At 40.9% G+C, this 22,207-nt stretch overlaps 1 protein-coding gene across 9 annotated transcripts in view; it reads left to right on the forward strand.

Annotated features, from left to right (window-relative positions):
• Positions 1 to 21,447, forward strand: part of tanc1b (tetratricopeptide repeat, ankyrin repeat and coiled-coil containing 1b) — a 108,845-nt gene extending 87,398 nt beyond the window's left edge. For 6 of the 9 annotated variants that reach the window (XM_063497185.1, XM_063497187.1, XM_063497188.1 and 3 more), the window contains 14 exons: positions 1,968 to 2,076; positions 2,313 to 2,435; positions 3,677 to 3,913; positions 8,085 to 8,270; positions 8,915 to 8,993; positions 14,108 to 14,241; positions 14,425 to 14,548; positions 14,658 to 14,833; positions 15,040 to 15,172; positions 15,897 to 15,926; positions 16,030 to 16,121; positions 16,618 to 16,764; positions 18,317 to 18,417; positions 18,507 to 21,447. In XM_063497185.1, coding sequence (XP_063353255.1) covers positions 1,968 to 2,076; positions 2,313 to 2,435; positions 3,677 to 3,913; positions 8,085 to 8,270; positions 8,915 to 8,993; positions 14,108 to 14,241; positions 14,425 to 14,548; positions 14,658 to 14,833; positions 15,040 to 15,172; positions 15,897 to 15,926; positions 16,030 to 16,121; positions 16,618 to 16,764; positions 18,317 to 18,417; positions 18,507 to 20,097 — 3,262 coding nt within the window. In that variant the 3' untranslated portion in view covers positions 20,098 to 21,447. Of the gene's footprint in view, positions 1 to 1,967; positions 2,077 to 2,312; positions 2,436 to 3,676; positions 3,914 to 8,084; positions 8,271 to 8,914; positions 8,994 to 14,107; positions 14,242 to 14,424; positions 14,549 to 14,657; positions 14,834 to 15,039; positions 15,173 to 15,896; positions 15,940 to 16,029; positions 16,122 to 16,617; positions 16,765 to 18,316; positions 18,422 to 18,506 lie in introns of those variants that run through there. The other 3 variants (XM_063497186.1, XR_010096479.1, XM_063497192.1) reach the window with 3 other exon arrangements.
• Positions 21,448 to 22,207: the final 760 nt, after the last annotated feature.

Consider the following 22,207-nt stretch of genomic DNA (forward strand, 5'->3'; position numbering starts at 1 on the left):
AGTAAGAAAAATACAACTAATGTTGCAGAATAATATGATAAATGTGTCTTCATGTGAATGAAGTTTTGCATCTCAGAGTGCTTCTGAATTAGTTGTTTTAGGTCTCTGACAGCTTTAATCATGCCTAAATTTGGTGTCCATCCTGTCGGTTGTCGCAAAGTTCTTACCTAAAATGTTTAAAGCAGTGTCCTGCTTATTTCCGGTCCTCAATTTTAATGCAGGAGAGCAGAATTTAACATGGGATATGTCTGCAGAAGGGGAGAATAGTTGGCTCTGGATGTATTAGAGGCAGTAATTCAGTGTTTTCCTTCACATATCTGTGCAGAAGTCGGTCCATAATAAACACTGCAGACTGCACCAAAGCTTCCATTTGTAAATAAATGCCTTTAGTCAGCAGTTTGCATACGCAGCCCTGCAACATCATAGATCAGATTTCAAGCAGGCTGTTTCACTTCTTTGAGTCGTCTTCTCTTGCATAATGACTCCATTGCATAACATTTTGAAATGTGAGAATACAGCTGTGGAAGTGAAGCATGTTAGATTAATGCTCAAATCTTGCAACAATGACATTCAGGCTTCACTGAATGTAATTTGAGATTTTGCAGAAACATTAGAGTCCCTGAAGTCCTGTTTGTTGGTGTCAGCTTGTTGCATGCCAGAGTCTTTCCTTTGTCTCGGAAAAAATACACACGGCATGCAGAAAAAAAAATGAGTGTGAGGTGATGTGATGATGTGAGCATTTACAGACACATCACAGCACTAAATTCATTAGCACAAGGCCTGGTTGCGACGTACAGCACTACACATTCAAAAGGTCATCTCTTACAAACAGAATGCACCTTTTATACAGTGAAGCTGTTTGTAATAAAGCAGCACCTCTGCAGATAAATCCTGTGCTCTTTTGGAGTTGTCGGGATTCATCCGAGTTCAGATGCCTGACTGCAGACTTCACCCTCATATCAAACACATCGATTCTCCTTCCACTGCCTCTCCCCGGTCTGAATTGTTCACATGTGCTTGTACCGCATTATAATTGTCAAATTTCAAATAACAAGCCGCACCAGCGTTGTTAGTGGATTACTCGCTCCCTCATCTGCTTGTTTGCGACCCACTAATTTGCGCTGCTGTTGGCAGCTTCCATTGGTCATCGGTAAAATGAACTGCTGCGTCTGTGCTCATGAATTTGTGCTTTGTTAGTAGATCACCCGTATAACTTTTGACTCCCGATCAGTGCTTTTTTTCTTTCTTTTTTTTGTCTTGCAACCTCACACTGATTTGCCCTGTTTTAATAAATAGTGCTTTTTGTGAGGGAGGGGGGATACTGACCTATGCATTTTGTAGATATTGCATGTTGCTATGCGAGGCAGGCTTATCTCTTTTAGCAGTACTTGCAGTGCTTACCTAATTGAAATGCTGGAGCCGCACGTAAATGAGAGATTTCAGTCATTCACACTTCATAAATTGAATGATGTCACTTTTTCCCTCCCTGTTGCTCACCTCTGCTCACACAGCGATGCCTCCAAATGGACGAGAGCTGAGCTTCGTATTCTGGTCATTCACAGCCTTCCAGCTCCATCATTAAAAAAACAAAGGCTTGTAGTCTGGCGCAGGAGATGCACAGAGAGACAAAAGCCTCCTGCACTGCCTCTCTGTTTGTGCCTGGGCACAACTAGAGAGGATTTTTATCCAGATCAAAGTGATTCGCAATCATGCATGCCTTTTTAATGAAGTTCTGCATTAATTAGTGCCTCAGTGACACTCTTCCCCCCTGTTGTTCAGAGGGTCATTGCCAAACATTTTTAGCTTATTCACACTAGCACCAGAATACAATAGTTCTCCATGACAGTGCCAGGCTCCTCATCATCAGCAGAATGAATCAGTACTTTCATGTTGTTTGAAGCAAAGGAACAATCATTCCTAGTGTTGACGACTGAGTATCCTATCTGTTCCCTTGTTTTCTAACCCAGGACCGGTCACGCTCTCATGGCTTTCATGTTATCGCGCCAAGAGGGGAAACTGAATCGGCAGCAGACAATGGAGCTGGGACACCACATACTCAAAGCACACATCTTCAAGGTATAGATGTGGAACCTACGTGGTCTATGCATTCATCTTTATTTGAAATCCATCCCTTGCAGGAATTTCTTGGTGTTCACTTTCTCTTGATTTATGCACTGTGACAATGGTTCACCAGAGGATAAGCCATGGGATGTGGAGAGCAACATTGACAGCTTATGCCCCTCAGATTCGCTGGTTTTACACATGTGTGTTTGTGTATTTACTCATGCATTTATGCATCGGCGTGCGTGCAGGGTCTGAGCAAGAAGACAGGCGTGTCATCCAGTGTCCTTCAGGCTCTGTGGATAAACTGCAGCACTGACGGCCTTTCTGCAGCCCTGGCCTCCCTGAGGAACCTCTACACACCTAATGTCAAGGTAAGCCTTTGCTTCAGGTTTGCTCCTGCGCGTCTGTTGAATGCAGAACAATCGGCTTATTAGCTAACGATGAAAAAAACAGAAATACATTATTGATAACCTGAAATGCCTAAATGCAACAGGTTGCTTTTGTAGAAATGCAAAGCAGAAGCTTCTTGAGGGGATATAGGAAACCTTTAAACACTATTTTATTAGTTATGCTATGTAGTATGTATGTATCCAATTTTTCTGCATTTTCATAACACTTTTATTACATTGGAGTAATATAATCATATACACTGGTTAGATCATTTTAAAGCAAATGCATCTCTAACTGCAACTTTTTTTAGATTTTAGTTACACTTTTAATCCCCGACTGTTGCTCCACGCAGAGAATGTTTTATTATTAACCGCTGTCCTTTTATATTGTTAATGTGTCCAATTATAATTTGACAGGTAAATGTTAATAAGCTTTGCTCACGAGCCAACTTCCTGTGTACTGCTTTTCAGTCGTGTTTCGAAGGGCGATAATCATTTGGCCTTTCCTGGAAAGGCTGTTCTGCCAGCATGATGCATTCTGGCTCGAAGAAAAATTATCCTCCGTATTTCTTTGCCGTTAGTGTTATTGTTTCAGAGGGAGTTCCATCACCTGGTGTCTGTTTGTGAGTTATTGTATAAATGTGTAGTATTAGTCAAACAGACATTTACAAAATGACCTTATTCTGTCCTCTGGGGGAGGGGTGGGGGGGTTAATTTATGCCACAGAGGATCCAGGAAATAACACACACTTTCATCTCCTGTCGTCAAACACTCATTTCACTCTTTGGTTCTGTTTGACTAGGCCTTTATTGTTGATTTACTCGTAATGAAAGTGAATACCACACTTGATAATTGCATTCGCTAGAATGTGGCCGTTTCATTTGCCGTCTGAAAAATCTGAAGATGAGAATAAGAAGTTTGATCTCTGTATGAGCCATAAAATGAGTAATGGAAACAATTCTGCTGCTGCCTGAATCAGTCTGTTTAAATGGAGATGGGTCAAACATGGGTGGTAATTCACATTTTTAAGTGTATAATTTAGCCAATAAAGAGTAAAATAGTTAAACAGTCATCTCTTCTTAAGGGAACAACATTTATTTTTAATTCAGATTTCTTTCACCTTTAAGTACATGCAATAAAAAATTCACTTCTTTGCAAAGACCTTGAAATAAACATTCAAACGTGAATGCTTTCTGCATTTTATTTTTTGCTTGTATGATCAGGTAAGCCGTCTCCTGATGCTGGGAGGGGCAAACGTGAATTACCGCACAGAAGTCCTGAACAACGCACCAGTGCTTTGCGTTCAGTGTCACCTCGGTCACCAGGAAATTGTCTCGCTGCTGCTCGAGTTCGGCGCCAGCGTGGATGTTGTTTCGGAAAACGGCATGAGCCCCCTCTGCTTCTCAGCTGCTGCAGGACACTTGGGACAAGTCATGCTGCTCTGTAAAAAGGGGGCCAAGGTGAGGACTTTTCATATTTTGACTACTTGACAACTCTGCTGATGTAGTTTTCTTGTGATCATAGACATTTGGTTTCATTTGGCCATCTTTCTGGATATCTGGCTTTTGCATACACAGGGTTCGTACGGGTGCTTGAAATCCTTGAAACGGCTTGAATTTAAATATTGTCTTTTTAAGGTTTGAAAACTGCTTGAATTTTAGATGTGGTGCTTAAACGTGCTTGAAACCGTATTTCATTCACCACAAATAACCATTTGACCGAATAGTTTTCTTATCAGATAACAAAATAAAATGAGTCACAAAGTGTAATAGCAAAATTTCTCCGTCTGGTCTGCCTTGCACCTCTACATGTCAGTCTGTTTGAATGTGTGACCCCGCCCCTCCCCTATCACAGATGATAGACTAAATAAATAGATTTTACTTAGATGCTTGTTCATTCTGAGTATGTCATCTGTTCAAAGCTTCTCCCAGTCAGTGCTGTTCTCCATGCCTGTCTTACTGTACATGATGTTATTAGCACAAACACTTTAAAAGTTACTGTGACTCAAACATAGAAAACATTTTTTTTTTTTATTTCCCTCACCTAATATATTAAGTAAGTATTTTATAGCATATAACACCTTTGAAAATATGCTTCGGGTTACATTTAACTCCAGAAAATCATAAATCAAAATATGGATGTTACCTGTCCACAGATTCATGGTGACGTAACTGCTCTTTTAACTGTTTGGTGTCTTTGCTTTGTTTGGTGTTTGTAGAAATGGTTTATATGAGATTTTAGCTGAGATTCAGAGGTTTCTGTGGACACTACTCATGTCGACACTTATATTTCTGACCTCTTAATTTAAACTGATTAAACGTGATCTCCTCCCTTTTGCCCCCATTTTTGGTGGTGTGGATACAAATGATCAGGCATGACATTCTCATAATAAATCAGATAAAATACTGCAAATACATATTTCTGCATTTGTGCGATTGAAATGAATTGAAAATTTGTATGCAATGACACCGTTTTAAAGATTTGGCCTAAATAATTCTGGAGTGAATGAGCCTAAACATGATGACCTGACTAATGACACCGTATCACCTGTGACACACACACGCGCGCACACACACACGTATGACTTTGCCAGTTTCAGCTGAAACAATTTCAGTGTTTCAAACTATGTTCCAGGGTTTTTAGTTCACCATTCATGAGGTTTCAAGAAGAAAATAAAAGACAGATCTGAATGTTTGAAAGTGTTTTGGAAAGATTAGATGAACAATACTCAAAGGATAAATTTAATTAGTTTATTTTGTTCGATAAGTTGAAAAAAAAAGTTAACAAGTAAATAAGGAAACAAGGTAAAATGAAGTAAGAACAAAAAGTTAACAAGTAAATAAGGAAACAAGGTAAAATGAAGTAAGAACAAAAAGTCAACAAGTAAATAAGGAAACAAGGTAAAATGAAGTAAGAACAAAAAGTTAACAAGTAAATAAGGAAAAAAGGTAAAATGAGGTAAGAACAAAAAGTTAAACAAATAAGTGAATAAAGAAACAAGGTAGAGGAGAGAACCCCAACAATCCCCTCTGAGCAAGCACTAGGCGACAGTGGGGAGGAAAAACTGCCTTTAAACGGCCAGAAACCTCCGGCAGAACCAGGCTCAGGAGGGGACAGTCAACTGCCGGGACTGGTTGGGGGGGTGAACAGAGGTGGAGCAAGACGAGGCTACATCGGTTGAGAACGCAGTATTGTCCCTCTTCCGGAACAAGCGGAAGAATTTTTTCTTCTTTTTCATGGACTTTTCCACGAGCGCCTTCTTCTCCAGGATGAGGGTTCTCAACTCATCGATTGTTTCTGTGTTTTGCTTCTCTAGTTTCTTGCATGTTTGTTCCACCTGTTCTAATGTTGCTTGTTTTTCTTCAAGCTTTTCTATGAGGTCTTTGGATGTTGCCTCCTGTGTTAGCTTTGCCTTCTGCAGGTCTGCATTTCTCAGTTGATCTTCTTTGTGCATGCCTTCTAGCTGCTCATTTCTTTTCTGGATATCGTGGAGCGTACACTGCAGGTCTTCATGCGTTTTATCTTGTTGTTGCTTTTGGGCCTGCATTTCTGTGTTTTCCCGCTTCAAGTTGTTGAATTCCAACAATATCCCCTTAATGAGCTCTGAGTTGTTTTTCGCCATTTGATCAATCCTTTTCTGCATCTGTGAGCATCGTTTTTCCAATGTTTCCCTTTCTCCTTCCAGCTCACTTGTTTTGACCTTCAGTTCATTACAGAATTCTTGCATTTTTTGATTTTTACTCTCAAAGTCCTTGATAATGCACTTTTCTTCTGCCAGTCTTTCTTGCTGTTGCTCTTTCTCTTGAAGGAGGTCTTTATTTTGACGCAGTGTTTGATCCAACCTTACCTTCACCATTCTGTAATTTTCCTGCATGCCTTGGAGTTTGCGCTGCATGTCTTTATGCTTTGTTTCCTGTTCTTCCTTCTGTTGGAGAACTTCTTTATTTTTTTCTTCAGCTTCATCAAGCTTTCTTTGGAGCAGCTGATTCTTTTGGTCCATGTATTGGAGATCCCACTCTATCTTATCAATCGTCGCTTTCCTGCCTTGAAGCTGCTCGGACATTTCTTTAAGTTCAGCACTCTTTTGCTTGTTTTCCTTGATGAGGAATACAATCTGCTCTCTGGCTTGAGCAAACTTGATCCCCCAGCCCTCATTAATAATGTTGATGTCGGGCTGGCGCTGTAGTGTTTCTTGCAGGTGTTTATTTTGTGCTTCCATTTGTAAGCACTTCTTCTCCAGGTGAAGTTTTTCTTCTTCAATTTGTTGAATTTTGTTCTGGAGATGCTTGTTTTCATTCTTACTCTCCTGTAATGCCCTTTGGATGGATAAGAGGCCATTTGGAGAAACTGGCCGGCCACGGCAGGAAGGAGAGACGGCATAATCTTTTTGTCTTGGTTGCCGTAATCTTGGATACATGTTGGTGTTTGTATACGATGACTCTGAGAGGTTTCCAAATGTTTCTGTAGTGAACGTTTGAAGGCTGCAAACACAAAGGCTGCGAAGAAACGAACTAAAAATTGCTGTTTCTCACCCCTATTTAAGGAAAAACTTCAAAGGATCAAAGATCCTTGTGACATCATCACTCCTAAGCCAATCAGATTGCCAGATGACTTTTTGGAATGGGGATATTTTTTTTTAAACCGTTTTCAAATTTAACTTAACACTTGAGTGTTTCTTACTTGACCCGCTTAGTTGATTAAAAAGTTAATTGCCATGAACACCCCTAATGTTATATAACAGACCACAGAAAAAAGACAGGTTTTTTTCTACGTGATAGAGCTATAATAAATGTTTAATTTTTTTTAATTATCCTACTTTTTTATAAAAGGGAACATTATTTAAAGAATATGTATTTAATTAAAAAAACTCTGTATTCATCTAAAGGGTATAACAAAAAGGGTGACCTTCCTGCTCGAAAATGAAATGACCAAAATAAATGTATTTCTCTGCAATTACAAACTCTGTGTAAACAGTCTTGGTATCAAAATAAAGCTAACACTGGTGAGATGTCATCAGAGCGGTAAATATTACTGCAGATGTTACTATCTCAAAGTTACTGTGACTCAAACATAGAAAAATTGATTTTTTATTTCCCTCACCTAATTTTATAGCATATAACACCTTTGAAAATATGCTTTGGTTCCCATTTAACTCCAGAAAATCATCACTCAAAATCAAAATCATTATTACCTGTCCACAGATTCATGGTGACGTGTTGTTTTTTTGTCAAGTGGAGATGATTTTCTCTAAGAAGTTGATTTGTTCATATCTGCACAACTTACTTTTTTAAGAGAAATGTGTTTTTTGAGTTTGTACACTATATGCATATAAAGCAACCATTTCCCTTTTCAGTATTTTCGTGTGGTGCATTTTTCTCTGTTTTAACAAAAGGGGAACAAAGGACATTTAAGTCGATCTAAGATGATTTGTTTCAATTTTTACATGGTCTTACTGAGGTAATGCAAAGTGAAACATGCACTCTTTTTTTTTGTTAATGTGCTTGGACCTTGAAAGTGCGTAAAAAGTACTTAAATTTGAAAAATGCGCATGAACCCTGCATACGGTACATTTACCTCACAGGTTTTTGCTGTTTCTGTTTATTGAAACCAAGAATCTTTTGTTTTTGCCAGGTTGATCATGTAGATAAGAGTGGCCAGTGTGCTCTGGTCCATGCTGCCCTACGAGGACACCTTGAGATTATCCAGTACCTGCTGGAGCTAGAATGGAGTGCTGAGGGTCAGCAGCAGGACTGCTCTCTGAAGAGCAAAGCTCTGCAGCAGGCTTTGATTGCAGCCTCGAGCATGGGGCACACACAGGTCTGACTGACACACATGCATATATTTTACCAGATCCATAGACACAAATGCCCTTTTTTTTTGTACTGTTTCTCGCTACAAAAGAAATGTATTTGAAAGAAAACATGGGCATACAAAAACCATACGTTAAACCACACAGGATCCTGGTTTTTCCAGTTTTAATAGTGAGACAAAACCTTTTCTTTCTTGCATGGTTTCACAACAGCCTTCCACAAAGAATTTCTGATTTATTTTTTTTAAAGATCAGAAGGAACTATAGATATAAAAAATAAAAATGAGCACACAGTGTTCTCTGTAAATATGACTCAAAGCTAGAAGTACTGTTCAGAATTGCATGTAGATTCACAATCGATAACAGTGCAGCGCCTTCAGCTGCCCAGGTGAGACGTAGACTCAAGGTTTAGTTTGGCTCCCTCGTTAGCTGGAATTGGCTCCCAAGGCCTAGATTAGAATAACATAACTGGGCCAAGTGAAGTCAACCTGCATGCAGAAAAGACCCTGTTGAAGTTCAACTATTTGAACCCGCGTTTTTGTTAATGTTTTTTAAGATTAGCATTTTGTATACTGTAACCTCTCAAAGGTTTATTTGATTTTTTTTTTCTGCTGAAACAGCATGTCATTAATCTAAGTTTCTTTTTTGGCAGGTTGTGAGAGGCTTGCTGGCGTTGAATAATGAGCATGCTGTGCAAATTGATAGTCATGACACACTGTGGGGAGAGACAGGTATGTTCTCATCAATCTTTTTGCATTACACGGCTCTTTTGTACTATCACCAGCTGTTTTTGCATTCTGAACCACACCGCTGTAATTGAATGCTGCAGTGGAAAGTCCTGTATCTGTGCTCTCCACAGTAATGCTCTCTGTTTGATGCAGAGGTCGCTCAACCCAAATGTGGGTGCATTTTAATGGCTGTTGTAAGTCCTCCTGTGCTGTACTTTCTGGTAAAAGCATTACTTACTCTTGTCGTGTAGCTTTCTGCTTGGAATTCAGTCCACACAGTATTTTCTTTTTTTTAGAAAAATTGTCCCACTGAATTTTAGGAACAGTATTCCCTCGGTGCTTTATGTTAAAACAACAGCTTCGACCCCACAGTTGGTTTTATACGCTGCTAGTCCCACTCGGATTTAGAATGAGTAGTAGTTTCTGTTTTGTTTTTCCTGAAAGGATTATTTTGGACTTTTTAAAAGTTTGTCCTTCCCTCTGTGGGACAGTTTGTTTTCATTTGAAAGTGATTGAGGAGTCAAAGCAAAAAGCCATGTGGTGCTGCAGGAAACTGCATAAAGTCGGAAAAGCAGAAGGTGGCTGTCAGATTTAAGACGGGTTACTTGAAGGTTGTCTGACAGAAATGATACAGCAGACTGCAAGGCTGCATCGGCCGGGAAGCGTTCATGCATCATAATTTTTAGCCATTAAAGCATTACTACTTTGTCTCTAATGCAGTATTTTAACGGTAACTCATTACTTTTGCTGAACTCAGTAATCGCATTAGAGTGAGTACTTAATCGTGTTATTACTTGTGTTCCATGAGTCTTCAATCTGAATAATGGCAGGGAAAAAAAATCATTAAACATACAATTTCATCACGTGCACAGAAACCACCTGACGCCATGTTTAAAATACGAGACAGAAACGAGGCAAAACAGATTGTCTTCAGTTTTTAAGTGTTTGACTTTTTTTCGAATATCTATAATCTGTGATGGAGAAAGGGAAAGATTTTATGTACTACATAAGATTTCTATTTTTATGTCACAGTGCATTTCAGGCAATGTCACTGTCAAAAGTCATGTCATAAGCAGTGTAACTAATTACTTTTTTGTTCACAGGTGAAAAGTAATATATTACTTTAAATTGAAACTGTAATATCTAAAAGTATATTTTCCGGAGATCCAAATGTTCAATACAGATGGTTAAAAAGCACAGCTACGCTTTATTTTTCATTGATCCTAAAAATACTTGTGATGCATTATGTAAGAATGAGACACATGTGGTGTTAGAGCTTCAATATCCATCACAATTATTAGTGCAGGTTGTGTTAAAACATTGGCCACATTTTTGTCATCATCATTATGAACATCTACCCTGAGTGTCCAGATAACATTAGACAACAGTATTAGATGTTGCTGCAGGCACAGTAGAATATGTATAAAGAAGAATTCTCTTTGTGTGTCTCTCAGTTCTAACCCAGCAGGATTTAGCATTCAAAGTTGGCTGCTTTAAGAATGTAGGTCAGCTTCTTAGTGGAGAGGTTGTCCAAAGTGTGGCTAACTGCTGCTTGTTCTCTGTTACATGACTGCTCGACTTCAGATGATTTTGCAGTGCTGGCCTGGGACAAAGATCTTTCCCTCTGAAATATAGATTAGATCCGCTTCGAGCAAAGTAAAATCCAATAGTACATGTGGCTTTCCGGTATTTGACTCTCAGCTCTTTTTAACAAAGTGGATGTTTAATCATTGCTATCACCTCACCTCTTCCTTCTAAAGTAATAACATAGTGGGTCACAGGTGGCAGTAGTCAGAGCTGTGGCTCCGCTGACCTGAAACACAGTGAGTCTTAACCCCTTGACATGACCTTGAATTAACATATTTTTGCGCCCACCTGGCACTCATTAAAAATGTGGTTCTGGCTCATCTGTATTCAAGGGGATTAAATCAGTAAACAACAGTAAACACAATTATGACCACAATGTAGATTTGTCTGCACTCAGTCATGCTTGGGGGAAAAATAAATAAATAAAAAAAGCTGGAATTTTGCTGCAGACATAAATTGAATATTTAGTGGTGGAGTGGCTGCACTGTCTAGAAATGACTAGATACAAACACCAGAAATTATTAGCGATGAAGTAATATTTGAAATCCCTTTGCTGCTATTCAGCTGCAGGTTTATTAATCCAATTGTTGTGCTGTGATGCAGAGAAGATCGAAAGCGAAAAAGAAAATTCAGAAATATCCCCTTGAAAACCAGCCTTTTGTCGTTGCCTCAGAAACGCTCCTCTCATAACGATGTGTGAAATGTTATAGCGTGTTTAAAATTCATCGGAGTATTAAATCTCACTGCAAATAGACCTGCTGTCTCTTGTGTTTAAATAGAAGAAGATTTGATTGTACATCTGTGCAAACTCTATCTTTTAAAGTCCCCTCTTAGGATGCAAGACACCTCCCTGTTATGCAAAGAAAGGCAATTTACCTGCAGAGAGTCATTCTAGTTGTTGTAAGTAGGACTGGCTTATGGCAAAGAGCCAAAGCATTGTTGTTTTGCATAAAAGCAATTTTGTTACATATTTTTGGTCTTTTTCTATAATTGCAAATGAAGTAGATGCTACTGTTTATTTGAGAAGTGAACCCCAGTTCCTTGGGTGAAAGTCTTGCGAGATCCACCATGACGTTGACCCTATGTCGACTTTATTCAAATACTTTTTTGTCTAGCACAAGCTTTAGTATTTTGTGGTCTTAGTCCCTGAATTGCAAAGCTATGATCAAACAGCAGGATTGTTGACCCCAGAGGAAGATGTTGTAGGGGCAAAGAGACCAGGACAATATCAGTTATCCAAGAATCAGGAAGTTCGGTTTACTTAAAGAAATACAGCCAGGAATTAAGCTACACTTTCAAGCTTGGTCTTCATGAAGAAATTGTAATCATTTATTTTCTCTAAATTATGAGTAAATTTAAATACAGTCACTGGAGTAAAGTGAATTCATTTTCATTCTTCAAGAATTTGAAAATAATTGAGCTTTGTGACACAGCATGTCATCCTGCTGGAAGCACTGTGATCATAAGGGGATGGTCAATAGCAATACTCATGTTTGCTGTGTTGTTACTCTTGTACGCTGGGTTGGGTCTCACCATTACACCACCAGCAGCTTAAACTGTTGATACAAGAATGGATGCATTCTTGTTGTTTATGCCAAATTGTGACCCTGTCATCTGAACGTTGCGGCAGAAATCAAGACTCCTCAAACCAATTTTAGTGAGCATCTTGAACCTCGGTTTCCTGTTCTTAGCTGGCACCTAGTGTGGTCTTCTGCTGCTGTAGCCCATCTGCTTCAAGGTTTGACACCGTGTGTGTTTAAAGATGCTCTTCTGCATACCTTGGTTTTAAGGGGTGGTTATTTGAGTTGCAGCTGCCTTCCTATTAGCTTGAAGCAGAAGTGCATCAGCAGTGTCCGGTTTGAACTTCAGCAGGTCAACTTGACCACATCTGTATGCCTAAATGGATCGAGTTGTCATGTGATTGACAGATTAGACATGTGCATTAAGAAGCTGTTGAACAGGCAAAACCAAGTGATAACTGTTCAAAACCATTGTCTGGATTGTCTTTCATCATTTTCCTGCAACCATGTTTTTTTCTTAAATTGACAGTCTGTCAGTTTTTTTTAATGAAACTCTGAACACTTCTTGTTCTGAAACTATTACAGGCACAAGCATGGACAAACTGAAATATTCCTTACTGTGGTTAGAAAGGCATTTGGCATTTTTTGGGAAAAAAAAGAAAGAAAAAAAAAAGAGTTCCAGCTTTTTTCTTTCTTTTTTTTTTATCTGCAATGCTTTGCTTAAAATGTCAGGTCACGACCTCTCTGTTGTTGGTGTGTCTTGAGCTCCGCCAGCCTGGTTGCAGAATAGGGCTATTATACGTTTACCTAGTCTATCAAAGTGATTTAAAGACACTTTGAAGGTGGCTTGTAGGTGGTCTGCACGAAAAGGAAGAGGAGAGGTGAAATGCAGGAGAGCTGAGATGAATAGCTTTCAAAACACAAGATAAGGAAGGATATCTTTGCAAGTCGCACTAAAACAATAAAAGTTAGAAAAGGAGCTCCTTATTCTGTAAGTAGGAATGTTGATAATCTTCTGTAGAAGCTCTTACTTTGAAGGTTCGAATAAATACCCTCATCAATATATGGAAAGGTCTCTGAGGATGAAGAACTTCTAAGAATAACGTGTAAAAACATGAAGAGTACAGCTCTTGAGCTGCTGATTATATGTTCATTGTAGGCCACTACCATCCCCACTCTGGCTAACGCCGCTCCCTTGAGAACAAGCACAGCCTAAGTTTAGTTCCTTAGAGTCATTGTTCTGCTCTGTGCCGTGTGAGAGGATATCCATATTTTGAGCAGATGGAGGCTGGGATTGGTTGGCTCTGATGACTGTTCATCCAGATGGATGATGTCAGAGAGACAAGAAGGCTTAGCGGCACCTTAAATCTTTGCGAGAGCAAAGCTGCTCCGATTCTTAATGTTGGATCCCTCTTTGTTTGGATAACCAGCACTCATTTAAGACCAGTCCATCTGCTGACGAACTGTAAGCATCCAACACTTGAAGAATCTCTTTTCTTTACAAGCACCAATTAATACAGCATTTGAGTTCCTTTTCTTTAAAATTAATTGGCTAATTCCAGTTAATCTCGGTTTGAGGAAGATACAAAACGTAAACAAGAACGGGTATTTAACACAGTTGCTTGATTTTTCTTGTCTAATGTTTGTCTGCTGATGCATGAAATGACTGAATTCTCATCTCTTTGTACAAGGCCGGGGGAACTTGAGGCAGGAATTTAATGAGTTTAATAAGCATAAACATAATTATCTGATTTAAAGTCAATTAGTAGCACACTGCAGCTTACACTTCTCGGCTGCTCCTTATTTTTCCAGAGATTCTGGAGTCACTGTTTCTATCTGAGCCGTACACAGTACTTCAAGGGTACTAAAGACATTGGATGCCTCTTTATTAGCAGCAAACATACACTGTGTATTGGACACATTTTGTTCACTTTCAAAGTGTTTCTTGTACAATATATTAATAAGTAAATGTGTCTGAAGAAGTGCCTATGTCCCCTTTTCTCACTTTAGCCTTGACGGCTGCAGCCGGCCGTGGCAAGATGGAGGTATGCAGCTTTCTGTTGGAGCAGGGGGCGGTGGTGCAGCAGGTCAACAGGCGGGGGGTGTCTCCTCTCTTCTGCGCGGTCAGACAGGGACACTGGCAGGTGAGAGTTTCTGAGCGGTTACAAATAACAACACTGCTTCCAACTACAGTTACACAGTGGCATCTTTCTCCAAACGTGTGGCATTTGATTGCACTATGTGTCCTGCCCTCACAGTCTCCTGCTTTCTTAAATAACGCTGTGCGTGAGCTCTGTATAGCTGAACCTTATTCGCCTGTGTGTTAGATTGCAGAGCTGCTGCTACAGAATGGTGCTGACATTAACATCAGTGACAAGCAGGGCAGGACCCTGCTCATGGTGGCTGCTTGTGAGGGTCACCTGAGTACTGTGGAGTTTCTGCTTTCTAAAGGTGAGCTAAATCCACCACTCAGTGCACCAAAGCATCATATGCCAGTTAGCTAGTTGTAATCAACAGTGTGTTCATATGAAAAAACTGTTTTTTTCCATTGGTCTTAAAGGTGCATCTTTAACGTCGATGGACAAGGAGGGACTGACGCCCCTGAGCTGGGCATGTTTAAAAGGACATAAGAATGTGGTGCAGTTTTTGGTAGAGAAGGGTGCGGTCATCGACCACACGGACAAAAACGGACGAACTCCACTGGACCTCGCTGCCTTCTATGGAGACGCAGAGATTGTGAGTGAAATTGTTTTAAATTTGCTGAAACACACACACACCCTCCAATATCCTTAGAGACACAAAAACACCACACGCCCCAGTCTTTATTTAGTCTTAATTAACATTCCACTAAGGTTATTGAACACATACTGTTGTGAGTTAGCTGCACTCTTGACTGTGGATGCATTGTTCATGTTTTCTTAACCATCCGTGGCCTCCTATAGGTCCAGTATTTGGTGGAAAGAGGAGCAGTGATAGAGCATGTGGACCACAGTGGGATGAGGCCTCTGGACCGGGCCATAGGTTGTAGGAACACGTCGGTGGTGGTGACTCTATTAAAGAAAGGAGCAAAGCTGGGTAAGAACTCTTAAAAAATGCCTTGACTAAGGGTGAAACTGCTAAAAACTGTATTTTGTATATTTATTACCAACATGTCAAATTGAGACTAGTAAGGGAAACCAGTACCAGTTTGTACAACACCCTTTGGACAGCTTTGCGCCTGTGGTTTCTAAAAAGTGCCCGCAGAGTACTGTCACATCTCAGTAAACACAGAAAGACAGAGTATTTTGTTACGTTTCTGTGTCGGGTTTGTTTCTGCCCTCTTCTGTATCTCATGGTACTAAAAATACGATCAGACAAAATTTGTGGAATGTCGTGGAAAAACTGTTTCCATTCCTGCTTTTCACTCACTGTGTGCGTGCGTGTGTGTGTACCCTAACTATAAAGAGTATGTCGGTCCCATTTCTCCCTGATGAGCTGCTTGGCTAATTTAAGAATGTGACTTATCACCCAAATGACATTCATAAAGCTACGTGTCTGCAGCTTATCTTCAGCGCACTCTGCTGTCTTAGAGAAAAAAATAGAGCTGAACCTTTAAATTTTCCTCGGCGCAGTCAGCATGCATTTACTGATGAGAATGTGACATCATTTCAACTTAAGTGAGCCATAATTGTATATTGTCACACTGCACTTTGTAACACAATTTCCTTTCGCTTCAAATAACAACCCTTCCTGTCGCATGACCTCTCTTCTCTTCGCTCTCTCTTCCTCCTAACTGTTAACTGGCCTCAATAAACTTAAGGCTACAGAACGTCTCCTTATGATCGATCAGGTACAATCTTTAGGTAACTTTACCTTGTACCAAATTAAAGAGAATACGATGTCCGTCTGTTCAAGCTGAAAACGGCACCATGAATTGCCTTCTGCTTCCACAGGGAACGCTGCTTGGGCCATGGCTACTTCAAAGCCTGACATCCTCATCATCCTCCTTCAGAAGCTGATGGAGGAAGGAAACCTGCTTTACAAGGTATCTGAAATAGAAACTGTTTCCTCTCTACAGTAAAGATGATTTTCCTGTTTTAATGAAATGCTTAAAAAAACACAAACATGGCTCCTGCTATTTGTTTTATAAAAAGGAGTTGAAGGATGTTTTTCTTCTGCACAGTAATGTTCTTTTTTCTTGCTTAGATAAATGTAGACAATGAATCGATGTGCATGTTTCATAGCACTCAACAAAGGTGCCATGATCGATGTCTGACATTTAACAGATTGAGTTTGCAGCAGAAAGGACAAACCTGTCATGTGTAACTTGTTAGTGTGTGTGTGTGTGTGTGCGTCTTATCTGAGCTTGTCTGTTTGTTGTATGTGTGATTGATGAGAAGGGAGGACTTGAGCCAGAGAACAGCTATTGTGGGAGTATCTGGTGGATGCCTTGGCCTGCTTCTCTCCCCTACATTTTTCCGCTTTTCCTTCTGGTTCTCTCCTCTTCCTCACCACGTGTTTGCCCTTCATGTGTCCTGCAGAAAGGGAAGATGAAAGAGGCAGCCCAGAGGTACCAGTACGCCCTGAGGAAGTTTCCCAGAGAAGGCTTCGGTGATGAACTGAAGGCATTTAAAGACCTGAGGGTCTCCCTGTACCTCAATCTCTCCCGCTGTCGCAGGAAAACCAATGTAGGTCTCTCAAGAGACTTTGATTTCTTCTTCATTCATATTTATTTATGAATGTGTAATAATATTGTTATTGATATACTGTGCAAATGTCGTGAACCCTTAATCGATATTTCAATTTTGGGCTCAAATCAATGTAAAGATATCTGTGGGAGGTCAGGATAAAGGTACATTAGTATCTAGAGTCTAGTGTCGAGAGCTATTTGTAAAACACAGCGAAAGCTGGGTCGTGGTTTAGGGCTGGATTTCAGTCAGTATTTTCTTGTCACAACAAGTTTTCATCCACTATGTAAACCATGGCAGCACCTTGATTTTTCTAGCATGACAATGATCCCAAACACCTTACTAGTGCAGTAAAAGCATGCCTAGACAGAAAAAAACACCCAGTGGAACTCAATCAGTCGTGGATTGGCCTCCCCAGAGCCCAGACCTCAACAATACTGAAGCAGCGTGGGATCATCTTGAGAATGGACCAAAAGTCAACCAACATCCAAAGAAGAGCTTTGAATGATCTTCAGGAAGCCTGGAAACTGCATTCTTCAACACAACTTGAACCTAAGAAAGTTCAGGCTGTGTTAAAGAATAAAGGTGGTCATACCAAATGTTGACTTCAGTGCTTGTTTCCTTGTGTAGTTGCACATGTTTCAATCAATGTGCACATTTCTCTATTAAAATATTTTTAAAAAAAATAAGGCCCCACTCAAGACCTTTGCACAGTATTGTGTGCATATATTACTGTATAAGTATTTCACTGACATGAAATGTTATAGAAAGGAGGAAATCTGTGACTCTGCTGTGGTTTGAGTATGTGCAGACACAAAAAGGCTTGTTAGTGTTTAGCTGGTAACATGGGTGGTAGGGTGGGAGAAGGCTGCAGATGTGCTCAGTAGGTGACTCAGACCCAGACAGTTCTAATGTCAGCTTCTCTGCTCACTCATGTTTTACAGAATGATGGAGTAATATTTAAGCTGGGATGTGCATTTTGAAAATGACATCAAAGAAAGCCTCATGAAAATGTGAACATATGAAAGGTTTTGGGTTATTTTCCCCCCAGATAATAGTTTCTGCAGATTTAGTTTTGTTTACAGTCCAAAGCTCAAGTCTAGCAGGAAGACGTTTGTAGTGAGCCAGCTGTTTGTGCAATTACATGCCGCAAGCAAGAAGATATGAGGGAAACAGGCGGCACAAGGTTGTGTGTTTTCTACAATAAACTCTAACTACCTGGGGTGCCTGCCAGGCATTTTATCACTTCACATAGGGAGTATAAAGTGTGAGAGAGATGTTGAGAAGATCGCAGTCAGCCGTCATATAGTGTTTGAAAATATTGCTTGTGTGTGTGATACAAAACAGACTTAGAAATGTGTGGTGAGAAAAAAAGGGGAAAAAATGCACTCAAAGCAAGAAAACGGTGACATAAAATGAAATAAGTCACAGATGTTTTACACTGTGACAGAAACTAAGTTGTGTATACTGGTTTCCATTATCACTATAGCAAGAAGAGAATAACAAGTGGTTCAAAATCATTTATCTGTTTTGTTTTTTGCCTCGGCTGTAGGATTTTGGGATGGCTGAGGAGTTTGCAACAAAAGCACTGGAGCTGAAACCCAAATCCTATGAGGCCTACTATGCCCGTGCCAGAGCTAAAAGAAGCAGCAGGTAAGCGGTTCAGTAACTCCAGACCAGCGTTGTGTTGATGTTTTTATTTTATTTATGCCTCTGGTTACAATGCCTCTCTCCATTCACAGGCAGTTTACAGCAGCCTTAGCTGACTTACATGAAGCAGCCAAGCTGTGTCCCAATAACCGGGAAATCCGCCGTCTGCTGGCTCGAGTGGAGGACGAATGTAAACAGATGCAGCGAACTCAGACCAAAGGAGGCCTCGGTGGGGCTGCAGCTGCATCCAGCCAGGCATCAGGAGGCCACGAGTCTGACCAGGAGCAAGACGAAGGGCAGGACGATCCCTCAGAGCACAGCCTTGCTAGGAGTGTAGAAGGCCAAAGAGATATTCTTGAAGAGGAGGAAGAGGAGGAGGATGCCATGCAGCATGACAGGACAGGTGAAGCCTGCTGGTCCCAGAGCAGTCACTCTTTTAACAAAGTCTTACCCTCTGAGTCAGCGACCGCCAGCAACAGTGTGGGACACCAGAATCAGAGTCTGAGCCCCAGCTCACCCCCAGGCCCCAGCAGGCTTCCTCCTCACAGGTACCCTCGTGAGCACCGGGATGCCCTGCCTCAACAGGGGCTGGTCCTGCAGCCAACCAAGCAAGCCCAAATTGTCAAGACCAATCAGCACATGAGTTCCATGCAGACCGGGGGAGGAGCCGTGGGGGGTCGCTCGGCAGGGACCAAATCTCAGTACGCTCCTTCCAGTCCGTTACCCAGCCGACACATGTCCAGCATGCTGAAGCCGGGCCCAGGTATCGACATCGGCCCTCTGCCCCCCCCAGCTGACGAGCCCATGTATGGGAACCGCATGCTGCTGGCAGCTGCCTCCTCTTCCATAGGTCACAGTTGTGAAAGTGAGAGTCTCCACTCCTCTCAAGCCTCTTACTCATCCTGCAGCAACTCTAAAGGTCTGGGCCAAGACAGGCTGTCTGCCCACTCTGCATCGTCCTTGGATGGCTTGGCCTGCTCTGGTCCTGGATTCCAGGGGAATCACTCTGAGTCTGGAAAGGAAGGCATGTGCGCTGCAGCGGGATCTCAGGGAGGCGGCAGCAGCAGCAGCATGCGTGTGTCTAGTTCCACCAGCAGCCTGGCATCAAGCAGCAGCCTGTCAGACAGCGGCAAGCTAGGTCCTGACGTTCGCACCAAGATCACTGACAAAACAAAGCACAGCCAACAGGGCAGCGCCGCAGCAGAGTACAAACCCAGGCCCTTCATGGGTATAACCGACAAGACAGCCCGCTTTCAGCAACAGCAGCAGCAGCAGATTCAACAGCAGCAGCACCACGGCTTGCAGAGTCACCCGAGCCTGCAGTCTATCGGTCGCAGCTGGCTGAACCACTCCTCCGACGGCCTCGTGTGTCACAACATGTCGACAATGGGCCTGCAGTCTGTCGACGGCAAAACGGCGAGCTCATACCAGGAGCAGCACAAACCTCCACCACCTCAGGGTGGTATGGCGATGAGTAGCTTACAAAATGGCATGCATGCCAAGGAATTTGCAGAGAAGTTCTGCCAAGCTGCCAACTGTTACAAAGAGTCCAAGCCAGCCCTGGCTATGCCACACACGTTAATGGACAGTAAGCCCAAGCAGCCTGGCCTAGCTCGAGATAATCCTGCCATTCACGTAGCTTCAATGAAACCAAAGCGATCATTTATAGAGTCGAATGTGTAGACAAGCGTCTTTTATCTCTCTTACAGTCCTCAACGCACACGTGCACAGACACAAGGAAAAGTCTGAAGTGAGAGGGACTTGTTTCATATTTTTTAACCAACCCCAAACAGAGTGCAGTCTGACGTTAAGTCTTATAAGGAGAACAGTTTGCAAGCTGTTTGTTTTCCCGGGAATTCAGGCACCAAGCAGTGTGCAGAAGGCTCCAAATTTTTACTCGTCCCAATCTGCCGCTTCTGGCTGTCAGCTTTTGTTACATGACATGTCCATCGTCGTTCAGCCAGGCTGGAGACAAAGCACTGAAGGAAGTATCCGGACATGTACTCTACAGTCCTGATCAACAAAACGGTGGCAATGAGCACTTTACACAGTTAGCAAGTGCTTAAACAACATATTCAGTCACAGCTTAATGTTATTACAGAGTAGTTCATTACGTCCATGGTGCTGAGAGCAAAGAAATACGGTCTCTTTAAAAATGATTGAGAACCCTTTGTTTTCTGCACACTTTGCTGCAATTGCTTTTAATTCAATTTGAATAAAATTGTCATTTTACACTCAGTAGCCCAAAAATGACAAAGTGCAAACACATTTGCTGAGTTCTTTGTAATTTCATTGAAAATCAGACACTGAAGCCTCTCATTCATCTGTTTAAATTTGCAAAAGAGCAAAGTGTGCACAAAATAAATGGATGTGAAGGAAGACGTAGTCCCCGGTGAAACGTTCAGAGGGTTTAAGGGACGGGCATTCCTGTGTTTTACGAAGGACGTTATAGATCCTCATGTTGTGTATATTATATAAATATGTACTTTTCCTTCTTTTCAGTGAAGGTCCATGTTAAGTGTATTGACAAGTTCCGACTTGTGTATCTCGAGTTTTAGGCACAATGTTGTTCAAATGGTGTTAAAGGTTCTAAAACAAAAAACAAAAAAGCATTTGTTAAATATGTTTGTACATTATATAAAATCACCATTAACACTGAATTGAATTCCTTTCTGTATCTGCTTGTTGTTGCTGTCTAGTTTAATTTATTTACAGCGCCAATGGCTTGGTTAATTGTAAAAGCAATATATTTTATATAGTTATTTTTGCACAGCTACTAAGACATTTTATGATTCTCAATGTTGAGATTTAAGTGCATGCTTCAATTGCAGTTTATATTACAGAGTGGAAAAAAAGTCTATAAAAGCAGAAAAATGGTTTGGGGGCTCAGTGCCATCAGTTCTATTTTATTATGTACATTAAATGCAATTGTTGCCATGTTTTCAGTATTGTGAGCTTTATTAGCTGTGATCACATACTGTAATTGAACATTTTTGCCATAGCTACCATGGGAGAGAGAAATAAAGACCCACTGAGGAAAAAAAATTGCTCTGTTCACTTTTATCCTTTTTGCTGATTTGGTGAAGTATCTGTCATAAAGATCTACAGGAGTGTAAACATAACTCTACCATGTGGTCACAGTTGAAAGCAGCTCAGCAGATTAACATAGCTCGACTTGTCCTGGTTGCACTATACACGTCATTTTCCACATACATTAGCCAAAAAATTAAAAGCTACTAGAGCCAGTGAGACTATTTCCATAGAAGCTGGAGATTTTTCCTCTTCTGAATTTCTGCGGTATTTGCTTTAGAAGCTCCACACTTTATCAGCCTAATCAAAGACTGAAGCTGCACACGGGAAATACGCAGTGTACGGTTTTGTATGACGATACTGAATTTAAAGATAACGTATAGAAGACGTTTGCAAAAAAAGATTCTTCAGGACGGTAAGTTTCTTCTTCTTCATGCATTCTTTTATTGCAGCATGTAAGATTTTAGCAGTGCTCTAATTGGAAGCTACTGTACACAAAGGGTAATTGCACATTCATGTATTCATTTCAAAGTATTTCTTTTTATATGTTGAGTAAATTTAGTGAAATATCTCTGAAATGCAATGTAATAAATGGAGCTAGGATTAGCTTAGCTTTACCTGTAATGTGTCACAGTGTCCATCAAGTGTTTCATAGATGCGTGCGTAGGGCTGGTGTGTAATGTTAGAATAAAAAAGAATTTTTAAAAGACAGGATGGGAACCTAACTAGAAAAAATTCCCGGTTTCCCAGTGATGGTCTTAAA

Source organism: Pelmatolapia mariae, linkage group LG16_19 (assembly GCF_036321145.2).
Source record: "Pelmatolapia mariae isolate MD_Pm_ZW linkage group LG16_19, Pm_UMD_F_2, whole genome shotgun sequence".
Taxonomy (NCBI): Eukaryota; Metazoa; Chordata; class Actinopteri; order Cichliformes; family Cichlidae; genus Pelmatolapia; species Pelmatolapia mariae.